Here is a 16,395-nt window from a genome sequence, read left to right as displayed (position 1 = left end):
TAGCTGTTTAAATAGGATCATGATTTTACATACCATTGCATGAATGACTGCCTGACACATAATATATTATTATATTTATGACTAACGATCAAATGATTAAGTAGTTAGAAACTAGTTGCTATGAATACAGGTGCCATCAGTTGTCTTCTTATGAATTACTTGTTTGTCATTGAGTCAGTGCTGCTGATGCAAAGTAGGCCCTTTGTTACCAAACACCATGTAACTAAACTAGGATACAATTATGAGTCATTCGCAAACTGTTAAACATTAAACTGTTGGTTACTTTAAAACTAACCTTCATCTGGGAGATCACAGGGATATGTGAATATTTGATCTGTTAACTGGTTGCATATGTCAGATTTATTGCATGACTCGGGCAGAGACTGCTGAAAGCTTTTGAAAGCTGTTGCTACCAAACATTGTTCCCAAACATCAGTGTATTGGTGAAGAGATAGATCAAATAGGCCAATTGATGGAAGGTTTGTGAAGAAATTTCATGCTCCCTTGTAAAAGTATTTTTTTGTATTTTTAAAATACAAAAATACAGCAGTTTATTTTGATATTTGGTGTGGCTGCTGTATTTTGTAGTTTATTTTGATACACTTAAAATTAAGGTATTTGGTATTTTATTTCAAAATACATTTTGATGTATCTTTGCCCAACCCTGGGCTCATCAGCCCATATTAGTATCTGACTGGGTGTCCTCACCTGACTCACGCGTGCGTCCCTTCACGGGCTCACTCCAGGGCCCGGGGCCTATGGAATTAAAGGCCTGGATCTGTAGCTGGTATTCGGTCCACTCCTCCAGACCCTCCAGGGTGATCTCCCTCTCCAGCCTGTCATTCACCAATCGTGTGCTGGCCTCACCCCGCAGGTCCACTCGCAACACTCTGACCCTGTAGCCCACGCTCTCTGGGTTTCCATTGTACTCGGTCTCTGGCAGTGGCTGCAGGGAAACATCACTCTTGTTATTAGTCAACAGAATTACTGACAGAGATGTTCCTTGACATAGAGTGTTTTCATTTCATCAGCGGTAATGAAGATGAGGAAAAAAAGGTAAATTTTAATGAATACATGCAGTAGATGCTAAATGACAAGGAAAAAACAGACAGCAAGACATTAATAATGAACTAACAACGTCTTTTGCAGTGGAAAAATCTGGAAAGAATTTATTTAAATAATTCAATACGGAACCACTTATATAAGATTAATTATCTGTATTCATGAAGGTAATGATACACCTTTTGACACATGGTGACGCGAATGAAGAGTTTTCACAAGATGTATTTTGGTTTTAGCAACAAATCTTTTGTATATTCATACATATTTCAGTTAATAAATGTTTATGTTGTTATGGTAATTTTATACTACACTGCCAGTCAAAAGTTTGGGGTCATAAAGGTTTTTTTTTAATTAATAATTTTATTCAATGAGAACACATTAATTTGATGTAAAGTGACAGTAAAGACATTTATTATGTCTTAAATAAGTCGACATTTATTAAGATTTCTATTTCAAATAAATACATTTTTTGAACATTTTAATCATTAAAGAATCCTGAAAAAAATTTATCAGTTTCCATACAAATAATAAACAGCACAGCTGTTTTCAACATTGATAATAATCATGAATGTTTCTTGAGCAGCAAATCAGTATATTAGAATGATTTCTGAAGGATCATGTGACACTGAAGACTGGAGTAATGATGCTGAAATTCACAACATACAACATTTTACAAGCTACTTATTTAAAAAAAACAAAAAAAAAAAACCCTTCACAAAATTACTGTTTTACTGTATTTTTGATCAAATATATGCAGCCTCCAATACAGACCCCAACTTTTGAACAGTAGTGTATGTTATAAAACTTTGAATATTGACACACTTTTTTAAATCATTCTGAGCAGTGTTAATTTTGTCAACAAAGACGAAAAATATTCGTTACCAAACTTTTTTTTTGTGAATAAGACCAGACGTTGACGAGCTAAAACTAATATCTGATGATAAAAATTATGACGAAATTTAATGCCGCGTCTTCATTAATAAGACGAGAACTATAAGAATAAGAATAAGACGGGAATAAGACGGGACTATAATATTATTTGAAAACTACTGGTTTCACATTCAAAATACATCCTATAGGCTACTGTCTTGTCCTTCAAAATGTGCGTCCCTGTCATTGGATTGCAATCGGATAAGGGGCGTTTGCATATCTAGTCTCAGTATGGCAGCAGCAGTGGATGGATAGGCTCCCAAAATGCAAACTAGCGATCTGAAACAATGGCCTCAGCACCCGAAGGGGTAGGGATAAGGTGACCAGACATCCTGCTTTCCCCGGGAGTCACAATTCGTTGTCGATTAACTTAAAGTTGGTTGGATAGGCGGAATCGCGCTGATAGAAGTGCTCTCTCTCGATCTCGTGCGATCAGTTCTCAGTGCTCAAATACACACGCAGGAGTCCAAATGTCCATCGTGTAGAGTATCTGACGTAAGTACAGTCGGTTATGGATTAAGTGAACGTAAACAGGTGGGTGAAAACTGAATGTGTGTCAGTATTACATGCATGCCTTCCGTCTTAAAGGGACAGCATTCCTAATTAATTAAGTACCTATCCGTGTCATTAATGTTAACCAACAAAAGATGTTAAATAAATATGTTAAGTAAACCTACTGTATCTGAAAAATTAGTTTAATTTGTATCTCTTTCATATTTGTCTTATTCTGCTTCTTTTTCAAAAATTATAAATTATATATATATATTATATATAAACAACTATAATTTTTATAAGTTGCTGCATTTTCACTACTGTTAAAGGGATAGTTCACCCAAAAATGAAAATTGTCGTCATTTATTCAAGTTTTTCCAAATTCAATCCTTGATTCAGATTTCTCATAAGCTTAATTGATTTGGTCTAAAGAGAGAAGAATGAATGATTATTTTAGTTTGAAGACTACATATAAAATAGGTACCAAAATAAATGTTGGTAACTGCAGTTTGACTAAAAGTAATGTCTAAAAGCTGACAAAAATGCAATGACTTTTCGTCGACTAAAACTATGAAAGACTCTCAAATGACTAAAATGTGACTTAGACTATTAAGCATTTTCGTCGCAAGATAAAGACTAAGACTAAATAAAAAAATGCCTGTCAAAATTAACACTGATTCTGAGCAGTATCTTCAACCTTCAAAATATTATTTTCCTTGACTAAAACTATATGCCCTTCAGGATAAAATGGACTACAAATAAAGAACATGAAGAAATACAGACTAAATTTTTTAAACTTTTTTCATTAGGCAAAACCAAAGAAAAAAACAGTGTAAAAATAAACAGTGCAGCCTCTATAACACAGTCTCAGCAGAGTCCTGAACATTGCTAAAGCAAGCCAGCTGAGCTCAGCCTAACCCAATTAAATATACATGCTCCTATAAATCTCATATTTATATTTAATACGCATATTTAATAATGCTACATCATTTACGTGCCCCCAAAAAAATATCAACTGAACGATTTTGATTGGGTGCCAAAAGGTAAGTGAGATGTCACAAACTGGCAAAACATCAGCTCTCATGTGCTTTTAATTTGACAGGTAAAGAGCTTCAATTTGAGAAACTCAATTTAGGCAGTAGCTCTCACATGTCAGCAGTCTTTATATCAGGTGAAAATCAACAGATGTCTAAAAACACCCTGCTTTCAACATCCTAGCTTGTATCCATGTGTCAGAACACTAGTACTGAAAGTTACAATATAATAAGTTTCCTTGAATCCTTTTTTTATTAAGAAACAAAAAATGAAGCAAGACCCTGAATTACTGAATGAACTTGTCTTACTTCATATTTCTCAGAGATAATACGAATCTGCGGAATTATATCTATTAAGCTTTGAAATGTCTTATATAATAGCAACAATTTGATTGATAAAAGTCAAAGACGTTAATGAAACACTTCATTTGATGAGTATAGTTTTACTATACAGCCCTCTGGAGCAAACAGAGGTTAAGTTGTTTACTCAGGGACACAATGATGATACTGTAACAATGAATGGTGATAAATTCCCTTATGGAGGTTTGAACTTACAATCTACAGCCCAGATTTTTAATAACAATGGCACTTACCACCCAGCGTAGCCAGAGGCTGGTCTCACTGGCAGTGCGCACCGTCACACTGCTGGGCGCCTTGTCTGGAGGAGCCTGCAGGGTTTGAATTACACGGGACGGCACGCTCACCGGACTTGGGCCCATGATATTCACCTGACGCATTCGGAACCTGTAACCACCAAGTTAATCAGTCACTTCGCTAAAACTTAACACTGGTCAGACTTTCCAGTGGGAAAGTATATGGCAGTATAGAGTTTGTGAGGAACCCTGTGTGGGGCATGTGCTCGCTGCAGTTCACTTTATAATTGCACAAATTACCATAAAATCAAAGTTTATCAGTGAGCAGAACAAATGGAGAGGCTGCGATAACATCCATAAGATCTGACATAAATTGCAGGGTAGAGAAAAACATGGAGGCAAGCAGTTCATCATGTAGCTCAGAGATGATTCAAGCTGTCTGAAACAAACGGATGAAGTCAGACATTAAACCTGTTTAGACAACAGCAATATCTCACCAAATGAAATAGTCTGATTATTGACGCACCGTAAATAAGACAATATTCAAATTAAACAGTTTACGTGTGACAAATGTATCGAACGGTACATAGGTACAATTTTACAAAATCTAATTTTTATATGGTGAATAGTAGATTTGTGGCAAATTCTGGCATACAGAATTTGAAATAAGGGATGTCAATAGATTAAAAGATTTAATTAAATAAATTATATTACCTGATTATTCAAATAAAGCACAATTAATTCCATATATTCATATTTTTTGAGAAAATTCCCCAAATGAAGATTCAAAGTAGAGCCCTGCACGGGCCTCAAATATAGGCCCTAGCACGGCCCTGGCCTGAGACGCTCAGGCCCTAGCCCGGCCCGTGTCCAACAGCTCATCAGAATTATTGGCCCGAGTCCGACCCGAGCCCGTCAAATTAGAATGTAATTGTGATGATTTTGGCTCACATTTAACAAAAACCTACCAATTCACTATCTCAACAAATTAGAATATGGTGACATGCCAATCAGCTAATCAACAGCCAATTATTCGATCAAAAGGGTGCTTCTACTAAATACTGAGCAAAGGGTCTGAATATTTAGGACCATGTGATATTTCAGTTTTTCTTTTTTAATAAATCTGCAAAAATGTCAACAATTCTGTGTTTTTCTGTCAATATGGGGTGCTGTGTGTACATTAATGAGGAAAAAAAAATTACTTAAATGATTTTAGCAAATGGCTGCAATATAACAAAGAGTGAAAAATTTAAGGGGGTCTGAATACTTTCCGTACCCACTGTATATATATAATCATTCAGAAATGTGCAAACAAACTTGAATCACATTTCGCAAATATATACATTTTGGTACTATTTTAGCTCTAGTCTATATTATTTATTTTGGCAGAATCAACACCAAACAGGTTGGCGTCCATGTTTGTTATTTATATCCACAAGATGCCATATGCTATATTGCAGCTATGGTTATCACTATGTCAACCATCACAAGTTCTAGAGGTATTTTTCACTGTTGTATTCTGTACACACACACAGAGCGATCATTCAGAGGGGACCGTCACTCGCAGAACTTGCAGTGTGTAGTGAATTCTGTCCATGCATAAAATAAAGTGTTTTCTCTGTGTAAATAGATTTCATGCACACACTATGTCTCAGCAATTCTGTAGCAAATCTAGGTTCAATTGTCTTTTTTTTTAGCATAAGACAAAGATGCCAAGATCAGAAAGAACAAGAAAGAAGAAAGGAATGAATTAACGGCATCCTCAGGGAAAGAAGCAGAAAATAACAAGATCAGAGGCATAAACACAGAAGCGAAAACATTGCCATAGTGTGCTGACTTGAACTGTGAACCGTTCGATTTGTTTATGCAGGCACACAATCATAATCTGATTAAGGTGTATACGTGTCTGCAGTAATGCAACTGTAATTGGAGTAATCTACATTTTTCTTCATTTGATTAGGCTCACTTAAAATGTGTATTTATTCAGATTAAAGTAAATGAAAATGCTGTTTACATGGCAATTTCTGTGTTAATGCAGTTAATGTGTGTTTGTAGTGAAACAGCGCTGACCTGTAGTGTGTGAACGGTGTGAGATTGGGCACCTCCAGCACCTGAGCTTCAGGGTCATTCTCTTTCTCGTACAACACCTTCCACTCTTCCTCTTCACCGATACTGCCAACCTAAAGACAGAGAGCCCTGCTCTTACAGTCTGTGTCAACAATACCAACGACCCCTACATATGATGATCCCCTCGTGAGGGATGTATTAAAGGGGTCATGAACTGCCTTTTTTATTATTTTGTACTGTTCTCTGAGGACCACTTATAATGTTATCAAGATTTTCACATCAAAAAACAATCATTCAGAAGTAACTATTTTCTGTCCTGTTTTAACCCCCCTCATCAGAACGCTCTGTTTGAACAGGTGTGGCAGATTGTAGACTCAGAACAGAAGTAAACGCCCACAGCTATGATTGGCTAAGAGTTGTGTAAGTTGCCTACATCCTTCATAGATGGACGCTGCAGTGATTTACAGTACGTTAAAAATGCATAAATACTCAGTACATTTCAAACAATCTGTAATAACATACAAAGCAATAGTGATCATGTTATGAAAACAGTTACTCACACTTGTGTGTTGTGACATTACTGTCGGCTCCAAATATAGTCAGCACAGAATCGTCTTTTAGTTTCAATCTTTATGAAAATCTCGTGTCGAAATGTGCCTCGTTTGTAAACGAATCCGCGGAAAAATGAAGTGAACAAAGGACCAATTTCTTAATGATGCGATCTGGATCTTCATTAAAAATCAAGTTCATCCACTCTTTCCTAATGTTGGGATCAGAAGGAAGGCAATGCAAAGACAGCTTGGCACTGCACAGCGTCTTGTTGTCATCATCAGAGCATTTGTATTGTTTGGTTTCTGCGTAGACCTGCGCATTCGCCTCTCTTGTAAACACTACATGCGTGAATCAGTGGGCGGGGCTAAACAGGCAGCGATGTAGAAGCAGGTGTTGATCTTCTTCTGCAGAGGCGGGGTTTATATCATAGAGTAGAACATTCCAGAAGCTGTGGTTTTGGCAGACTGCCTTCAATATAAGCTGCTTTTAGACTAACGAGAACATTTTGAGTTCTGAAACGTACCGAAAGTTTTTATAGCACAACGACCTCTTACATGTCAAAAGATCAAGGGAATTTTGGTTTCTCAGTTTATGACCCTTTAAAAAACGAAGGCATCTATATTATTTTCTATAAAACAGACCCATTCACACAGATATTAAGGGTGAAAGTTAATGTACTAACTTAAAATATGCATTAAATATATTTAATGAAGTCATTTTTTAAAAAAAACTGAATTTATAGTGAAAAGCAAACACATCTGAATTAATAAAAAATATTACTCTTCACATTTATTCCTCTGCTATTACAGTCATACGGCTTTAGAAAAAGACAATTATTTTGGTATTATTTAGATGCAGTATTATTATTATATTATTATAAAGATAAGATGTTGTTTGCAAAATTAAATAATTGGCTGTCACTGTACTAAACCCAAAACAAACAATTAAAACATTATCTGGAAGATATTTACTTAGTATCATTTTTTTCTACCCACTAATAGAGTAATGACAGGGAAATAAATCTGAAGAGAAATATTTTCAATTTATTTCAAATGTATTTCAAAACACAAAATCATGTTTATAAGTTCAAGTGCTGCTACAAGAGCACTACAAAATCTATAAGACTTAGTCTGTAAATGAGATATACACCCTAAAAATGTCACAAAGTAAAAGCGGTTTGTCATTTTATGTATCAGCCAGATGGTTGATTCTTTACCAGAATAAACAGTGGACTTTATGGCAGTAGTCTGGCTACATGAGGCATTTCCAAACATCTGAAAAGAGCCATTTTTCAGTCCCTTTTGAGAACGGTATCTCTCAGTATTTGTCGAGTGCAGAGTCCAAGCAGCAAAGTAAATGAAAGGAGAAGAAAAATCCCCACACTGCACTTCATTATATCTGGTACGTCACAGGCCAAAGGCTCTTAGAGTGTTTTGTAGGGAACGGGCCTTCAGTGGGAATGCAGAGCGGAGCAGGTTAAAGCTTTTTCAATTGAGTCCAGGACGGTGCCAGCCACTGCCCCATTTCAAACACATTGTGCGAGCCAAGTCTAAACCAATCAAAGCTCATAGCACTCAGGAAGATTTACTATGACCAGTGGAGTGTACTGTATGCGGTAAGCATTTATGCCAACGTGATAGATGTTGGACGCGTGGCACCTTATGCTGGAGACTGCCGTTGTATTTCATAGCTGGTGCGTATGCAGGGGCTCGCTCTCGCTCGGTGACAGATTTCTGCAGCGGCAGATAGCCTGGCCTCAATCAACTCTGGAATTCAAGTGCCGCCGCATGAAAAGCAGAAGCTTCCTTTCACAAGCTCCGGCCCGGCGCCGTCAAGTTCAGAGAGTTGATGTCGATTACAAATTAGGAGTCAGTCATGTGATTCAATCTGTCATCATTTTTGCAAGAGTCGCAGGTGAAGTGGAAAGGGCGAGGATGCGCTCTCAATACATCTCTGAGCCATGGAGGGCAATCACAACTGGAACTTGCTGTTATTCAGGTTGAAATGGAAGTGCTGAGTGGAAGTGAATCGAGTATGTGTGATAAGTCTGCATGCTGGCTGTTTTTAAAGCCTTGTGATGACAGCTGGATGTAGGTTTGAGTGCTTAAACACTACCAAATAAGCACGGTGTAACCTTAAGTATAAACTGATGAGCAGATTGGCTGAATCAAACTGAGATTATGAGCAAACATTTTCATTCATTCATTCATTCTTTATTGTGACACAAAATAACATGATAAAATAACATAATAAAAATGTCAAAATACATTGACCAACAAATAAAAATGGCAAAGATTTTCTTGCTCCACAATCCCACCTTAATTCCTCAAGAGCTTGATTAGTTAGTTTATTTACTTTTTAATAATTTTTTTTAGTGAGACATGATACAACAGTCAAAAATTTTGTACAAATAAAAATATTGCAGTAATCGTTTTTGCTCCACTGTCCCACTCTGAATCCTCAAGAAGCTGTTTTATTTTATTTTATTTCTTAAGCATGACACAACAGGCAAAAACCTTTGTGTGTGCTCCACTGTCCCACTTTTAACCCTCAATAACGTTTTTATTTTATTTTATTTGAGACACATTACAACTAATTGACCAATCAAGATGGAAGAAGAACTCTAGTTTGTTTTATTTGTTTGTTTGATTCATTCATTCATTCATTTCATTTTTTTGTAAGAGACAATGCAACAGACATTTTTTAAATATTGATAGAAATAGAACAGGTATGTTTTGCTCCACTGTCCCACTTAAATCCTTCAGAACTTGATTAGTTTGCTTGTTTATTTATTTATTTACTTATTTATGAATTAATTATTTTTAACGAGACATGATACAACAGTCAACATTTTGTTCAGTGACTTACTGTACAAATAAAAATATTGCAGATATTTTTTGCTCCAGTCCCACTCAATAACTATTTTATTTTTATTTATTTTTTTGAGACACATTTCAACAGCCGAAAATCTTGTTGATCGACAAAGTCAACAAGATAAGAAGAACCAATTTTATTTTTTGTGAGATACAGTGCAACAGCCATTTAAAAAATTTTTTTTAAATAAAAATAGCACAGACATTTTTTGCCTCACTGTCCCACCTTAAATCCTCCAGAACTCGACTGATTTATCCATCAAGCTGTCAAAATAACTGGAATGCACATTCCCAGGATTAGGAGACAAAGCCTACACAAATTATCATAAGTACTTGACTCAACACTGCAGGGACGTTTTATTATCATGTAAAATGTTTTTATTTGCTAGTGAAGACTCATCAGGGAGCACTGTGAGTATGTACAGCTTCAGGCCAGCGTGATGGTAGGCAGATAACGATCGGATAAAGAAGAACTGAAATATGACTTACCTGCCCCTCAACGATCCACTTGGAGATGGTCGTTTTCCCATCATCCCCTGCGCGGAACTTCAGCGTAGCAGATCGTGAACTGATCTTGGAAATAACCAAATTTGATGGAGGCCCGGGAAGTTCTGCGTGAAACCGAAACGAAGCAAAAGTTAAAAGTCACTTCTAAACAACATCCACACATCACAACCGTCAATAACCACAAAACATCCACAAGTATGCCTTCTAAAGTCAATAACACTCCACATTTCGAAATCTTGTCCGGAATATTTTTAATAACACTGTGTAGATCCATGTTGCACGAGGGACTGAGTCAAAAAAAAGAGATTTGCGATTCTTTTGAAGTGCAGAGATAAAAAAGTCTCATTTGCTTCGAGAAACCTTTGATGAAATTACACTGGAATTAAATCAAATAACAGACGATAGTCTCGCAGCTGCCTGAAATCCCCACTGAGATGTGTAGACGTCTGTTTCCCTAATGTCTCACAATATGCAATTTATCAGCAGGCATTATGGTTTTGGCTTGGCGTTCAGCCAGTTCAGCATTTGCCTTCTTTCAGTGAAAGAAAGCCTGCGCTAAAGCCGGTGCAAATGAATATTTCTCCTTCAGTGCCACATTTGATTTATGGCAGCGCACAGGCACCAACGTCGCAGTTTCTGAGCAAAAAAAGACCAGCATAAAAGATCATCACTCATTCTTATATTGCTTGTGTACAATATTCATGCAGAAATAAGGAAGAGTAGCTCCTGTAATGCAGGTTTTATTTTTAATTGTCTATGTTTAAAAGCTACGACAGACCTGGTGGCACTCCAGATGAAATGGTGGAGGAAGTTAGAGTTCCTATGCCCGCCTCCGTCATAGCTGCCACTTCTAGCGTGTACGTAGTGAGGGATGTCAGACCGGTGACCTTGAAGTCCAACGTGGAGTTGGTCAAAGTACGTGCCACTCGCGATTGGTTCTTCCCCTGAACTTCCCAGGATACCAGGTAACCTGCAAAACACCATCACATTCATTAAAACTTGAAAAGTCATTTGAGTTTTACACACTTTACAGCTCAAAACCCGTGGGAACGGGTCAATTTGAGGAATTTTTCTGAGGTCTTGAACTTGAAATAAACAATCTCTCTTTAACAAACAAGGTGGGTGAAATGGGGAACTGCTGTAGTGAGTTGTCTAGACCCAGGGCTCTGCCCCCTAACCCGCATCTAACTGAGACTAATAGCCAGCAGAGATCCTATGTAATTTGCTGTTTATTGGGAGTATTTTCTCCCAGAGTCAGCACTGTTTCCAATCGCTGAATGTCCTTTTCCATTGAGGCGCTCATAAATCAAGCTTTGCGCTGGGAGAGCTCGCTGGAGAACAGGCATAGGCAACATTCAACAACAATGCTGTGTACATTGATATAGACAGGAGCTATTTAGTCTAATGTATGTCTGATCTCATTCGTCTCCAAACTCTCGATCTACATCCAGCGCCGTTCCGCAACTCACTCGGCTTAATCTATGTCTAGTATCAATCTACTGCTGCCTCGTTAGTCCACATCTAATTCTTTCTCTGCATTATTGAGATGTCATGAGTGACTCTCATGAAAATGTGTTGTTCTGGTCACATTTCAAGCCAAAACAAAGAAATGAAAAAGAAAATAAATGATATTTTGCATACATAAACTAAACCCATGTATTTTTAAGACTGAGCTTTGACATTATTTACATGACAATTGTTGGTTCAGCCATTTTTGGACATTGTAGAAATATTCTACTCACTATTTATTTACAGTAATGTCTTCTCATTGCCATCCTTTTTTATCTAATTTTCATAACCCTCAAAGATCAATTTTAACTAGATTCTAATTTTTACAGTATTATTAAAAAAACATATTTTATGTTTTTAAAACAGTTGCAAAATATTATAAAATACATTTATTTATGCCATTTATTCCTGTGATGGCAAAGTTGAATTTTCAGTGTCACATCATCCTTGTGCTGCTTAATATTTTTGTGGAAACAAAAAATTATTTCAGGATTATTTGATGAATAGAAAGTTCAAAAGAACAGCATTTATTTAAAATAAAAATACATGTTTTTGGATTACTTTAATGAGAATGATTTATTTATTTGCTTATTTATAACAGTAATGATAACTTGGTGGGAAAAGTGCTTAATTCTCTTTAAAATAATTTCACAGTGCAAAAATACTCATTGCTCTAATAAGTCTTAATTTTTCAAAAGCAAAATCTTCTTGATTTTGGGGTAAAGTATGACCTGGAAGTGTTCTTAACAGGTTCTGTGAGATTCACGCTCATGTTCTTGTCTTATGCTGGATTGTCAACTCATGCTTACAGATCTTTTGATCACGGTTAACATTTCTTTTATTTTGATCTGTTTGCATTCTCCGTTCCTTGTGGTAATGATTCCAGCACAATATGGATAAATAGCACTCCCGGAATACTAAAACACATGCATCTGCGCCCCTACACACACACACACACACACACACACACACACTCACACAATCACAAAAGCATCCTTTACAGCTGTGCAACAGGGAGCGAAAATTGTTTCTGCCAACTGAACGCATACAACGATGCCATAATTGCCTTTGTGCAAAAACTCAATGAAGTGTTAAATAGAAGTGTATCCATTAATAAAGCTATACGAACACCCAAGAGTTGGCAAATGAAAATGGAGCTCCTTTACGGGCTCACCTGCTACGTATAATGCAACGTTCAGCTACATTTAAACAGAGGGGGGCAGATTAGATTTCATTTAACAGCAAAGACAAATCTAATGAACAATTCATCATTCCCAAAACTGAGTTTTGCAAATGCTGGTGCAAATAAACTCATTCAGATTTGTTGCTGCAAAATATAAGTGCTTTCCTTTATTATTGTGACATGTCTGCTCATAATTTCCCGTTTTTCTACAGATTCATATCAACAAAAGCAGCATAAAGGTCAAAAACACTCACCAGTAACGATGCCGTTCTTGTCCATGGGTTCCTCCCAGCTCACTCTCAGAGACGTGTCCAAAATCTCTGTAAAGCTCAAGCGACCAACAGGGCCTGGAACTAAACACACAGACATTTCCTGGTTGCATACTTCCTTTTGTTTCTAAGCTCTTTCTATTGTAGCTAATTGGGCTGATTAGACTAATCCAAATTCTAATTATCAAATATGTGAAATAAAGCATTATTCAGTCCCTTTATAATGAACCACAACAAAGATCCCAATGATATCAAAACCCAACACATACACAAACATTGTTGCTTTTTCTATGTTCATTTTTTTTCTCACTAACATTCCTCCTAAAGTACCCCAACTAATTTCTCACTTGTAGTGTCGCATGCCTAAAGACATTGATATAATTACATCGGCTTGACCCACAGAGCAGTATTTGTACTTAAGTCTGAAAAAGTACTTTAATTAATGTGACTTTTATAAGACATTTTGTAATTTGGTATTTTATCACCTCCAAACTACCCCAGTAGAGATTCAGAGCAAGAACACTGTGTCATGATGCTGATGTAAAGGCCAAAAGCTGGCAGTAAGCTACATATATTAAATATTTCCTGCCAACTAAAGAGCTTTTTGTGGTTTGGCTTTCTCAGTAATTAAGATAAACATTTTGTTCCGAACCAGTATTTTGTTTAACTTAATTAGCTTTGAAGCCTCCATTAAAACGGATTAAAAAAATTCATGCAACAGGTGCTTCATCGGTTTTGCAATAACTGTAAATATTCATGACTGTGGTAAATTCCATTTTGAAGCTGGTGTGTTTTTAAAATCACACACACACACACACACACACACGCACACACACACGCACGCACACACGCACGCACACACACACAGTTGGGTTTCCATGTTTTATGGGGACATTCCATTGGGCGTAATGGTTTTTATATTGTACAAACTGTATTTTTAGATAAAAAAAAAAAACTTAATTCTGTATGATTTATAAGCTTGTTTCCTCATGGGGACCAAAAAAATGTCCCCACAAGGACAAGGATTTCAGATATTGCCATCTCTGTGGGAACATTTTGTCCCCATAACGTCATGTTTTATGGGGAATTTCCATAAACAATGTTTTTTGTACTGTACAAACTGCATATTCTATCCCCTTATTCTAACCATACACCTACCCGTTACAAAAAACTACTGGCAAAAAACAACAACAACAGTTTAGTAAGTTTTTTTAATCCATTTGGAGACACATGAAGTGTCCTCATAAACCATGTTTACATTGTAGTTCCCACGTCATTATACACATGTGTGTCCTCATAAACCATATATACCAGAACAAACACACACCTATATATACTATAAATATGATTATAGAAATGTTTTTCAGTGCATTTTGTCAAACAGCACAGCTCATTGGGTAATTTCTCTTTAAAACAGCATCTGTCATAAAGGTACAACCGGAATTGCTCATGAAGAACAAGAATAATTTTGGGTAAATAATTTCTAAATCCAATTTTATGTAACTGTTCTTTTGAACTAAATATAACTATTTATGTACAAATGTTTTCACAGATGATTTGCACATTTGTTCTGCCTGTTTTTCCCCCCCCCACACACACATTTTTAATTGTGCTTGTTTTGTGACAGACAGACAAAACAATCAATCAGATTCTGAGCAGCAATTTTATTAAATAATATGATTCAGTGAGAGACAGAAACACAACCTTATGACCTGGAGTATGGACTGACAGACTAACAGTCTATTACTTACTGTCCTCGTGAGTCTGCACCAGTTTGGGGACACTGCGGGGACCATTCCCTGGTGTGGTAAAACACAGCACTGAAGTCAAGTACCAGGTGAACTTTTTTAGGCCGCTGATGTAACCGAGGTGGCGTGTCCCATGATAATCAGGGGTGATGGTCACGATGATAACATTCTCTGGAGATCGTTCAGGCCACGCCATCAGCTGAGGCACAGACCAATACAAAACATATCATATTTTCTGTATATAACAGGGACTCAATGGAAACCAGTAGAGGAGAATTGAGTTTACCTTGTAGCCTTGATTAATGCCATTGATGAACTGTTGAGGTGGTGGATTCCAGGTATATTCAAATGTGGTTGAGTTTACTGCCTTGACCTCCACACCCTGAGGGGGAGCTGTAGGAACTAGAGGAAAGTACATACTGTATGTTAGACCCCTATAACATCCTAATGCAGGAGTGTCCATACCTGATCCTGGAGGGCCACTATCCAGCAGAGTTTAGCTCTGACCCTGATCAAGCGTATTTGAACCAGCTAATCAAGGTCTTCAGGATCGCTAGAAGCCTCCAGGCAGGTGTGTTAGAGCTAAGCTCTTCAGGAAAGTGGCCCTCCAGGAGCAGGACTGGACACCCCCGTCCTATTGTGACTTCTCTGATCAGCTACACTGCTAGTCAAATACATGCATGTACCCTTAGTACAACTCAAAGGGTTTAGTCTCAGCCTCAGATGTCATGCCCATGGACCATTGGTTGAATGTTTGATGCATATGACAAACAAAATGGTAAATACTTTGGGAGTTTCGACGTCATCATCTCATTGGTTAAATTCAACAGGATTTTCGGGAAGGCATGTGCGAAACAAAGCCAACGTGATGCCAAATCCCCTCATGGAAGAAGAAAGCCATCGTGTTTACAACTGTGATAATAATTGCTTCTCAGGATGAGCTAAACGCAGAATTTTCAAAAGAATGTGAAGTTTACGACATAGACTCTGCGCCATTGTTACAGTAAACTTTCATGACATTCTTGAATGAATAATTTGCCGGTCTGTTATTATAGAGACATTGACTTAATATTGTCATGCTCCTAAATAAAAACAAACTGTGATTGGTTGCTTTACATGTTGGTCAGACTGCCTCTTGGGCGTTCCTTGACCAATGAAAGCTACGATGGAGTCCAGACTGTTTGCAGTCAGTCTGAAGGTCTGTCTATGTGAGACTACAAAGGGTTTAGGTAACACTTTATTTTGATAGCCCAATTTAGACATTCTACTAACAGTAAGTGACTTTGCAGCTACATGTCAACTAGCAGTCATTAGAGTATTAGTAGACTGTCTGCTTATTATCTTCTACCACTTTATTTTGATGGGTCCACAACATACAGCACAGTGGTCCAAAGTCCTCTTTTGAGATGAGAGCAAGTTTTGTATTTTATTTGGAAAACAAGGTCCTAGAGTCTGGAGGAAGGGTGGGGAAGCTCATAGCCCAAGTTGCTTGAAGTCCAGTGTTAAGTTTCCACAGTACAGGTATGTGATGATTTGGGGTGCAATGTCATCTGCTGGTGTTGGTCCATTGTGTTTT

General features: G+C 37.1%; 1 protein-coding gene across 1 annotated transcript in view; it reads right to left on the bottom strand.

Annotated features, from left to right (window-relative positions):
* LOC107581762 (protein sidekick-1-like) overlaps positions 1–16,395 on the bottom strand; it is a 380,004-nt gene that overhangs the window by 44,933 nt on the left and 318,676 nt on the right. Inside the window, exons 18-25 of the mRNA XM_016267412.1 lie at positions 15,106–15,221; positions 14,823–15,018; positions 13,057–13,155; positions 10,889–11,080; positions 10,093–10,214; positions 6,182–6,291; positions 4,112–4,262; positions 709–946 (exon numbers count right to left, since the gene is read on the bottom strand). Coding sequence (XP_016122898.1) covers positions 709–946; positions 4,112–4,262; positions 6,182–6,291; positions 10,093–10,214; positions 10,889–11,080; positions 13,057–13,155; positions 14,823–15,018; positions 15,106–15,221 — 1,224 coding nt within the window. The remainder of the gene's footprint in view (positions 1–708; positions 947–4,111; positions 4,263–6,181; positions 6,292–10,092; positions 10,215–10,888; positions 11,081–13,056; positions 13,156–14,822; positions 15,019–15,105; positions 15,222–16,395) is intronic.

The sequence above is a fragment of the Sinocyclocheilus grahami genome, unplaced genomic scaffold, assembly GCF_001515645.1.
Source record: "Sinocyclocheilus grahami isolate Dianchi unplaced genomic scaffold, SAMN03320097.WGS_v1.1 scaffold37.1, whole genome shotgun sequence".
Lineage (NCBI taxonomy): Eukaryota > Metazoa > Chordata > Actinopteri > Cypriniformes > Cyprinidae > Sinocyclocheilus > Sinocyclocheilus grahami.
Note: the sequence above shows the minus strand (reverse complement) of the source record. Positions and strands in the feature narration are given on the sequence as shown.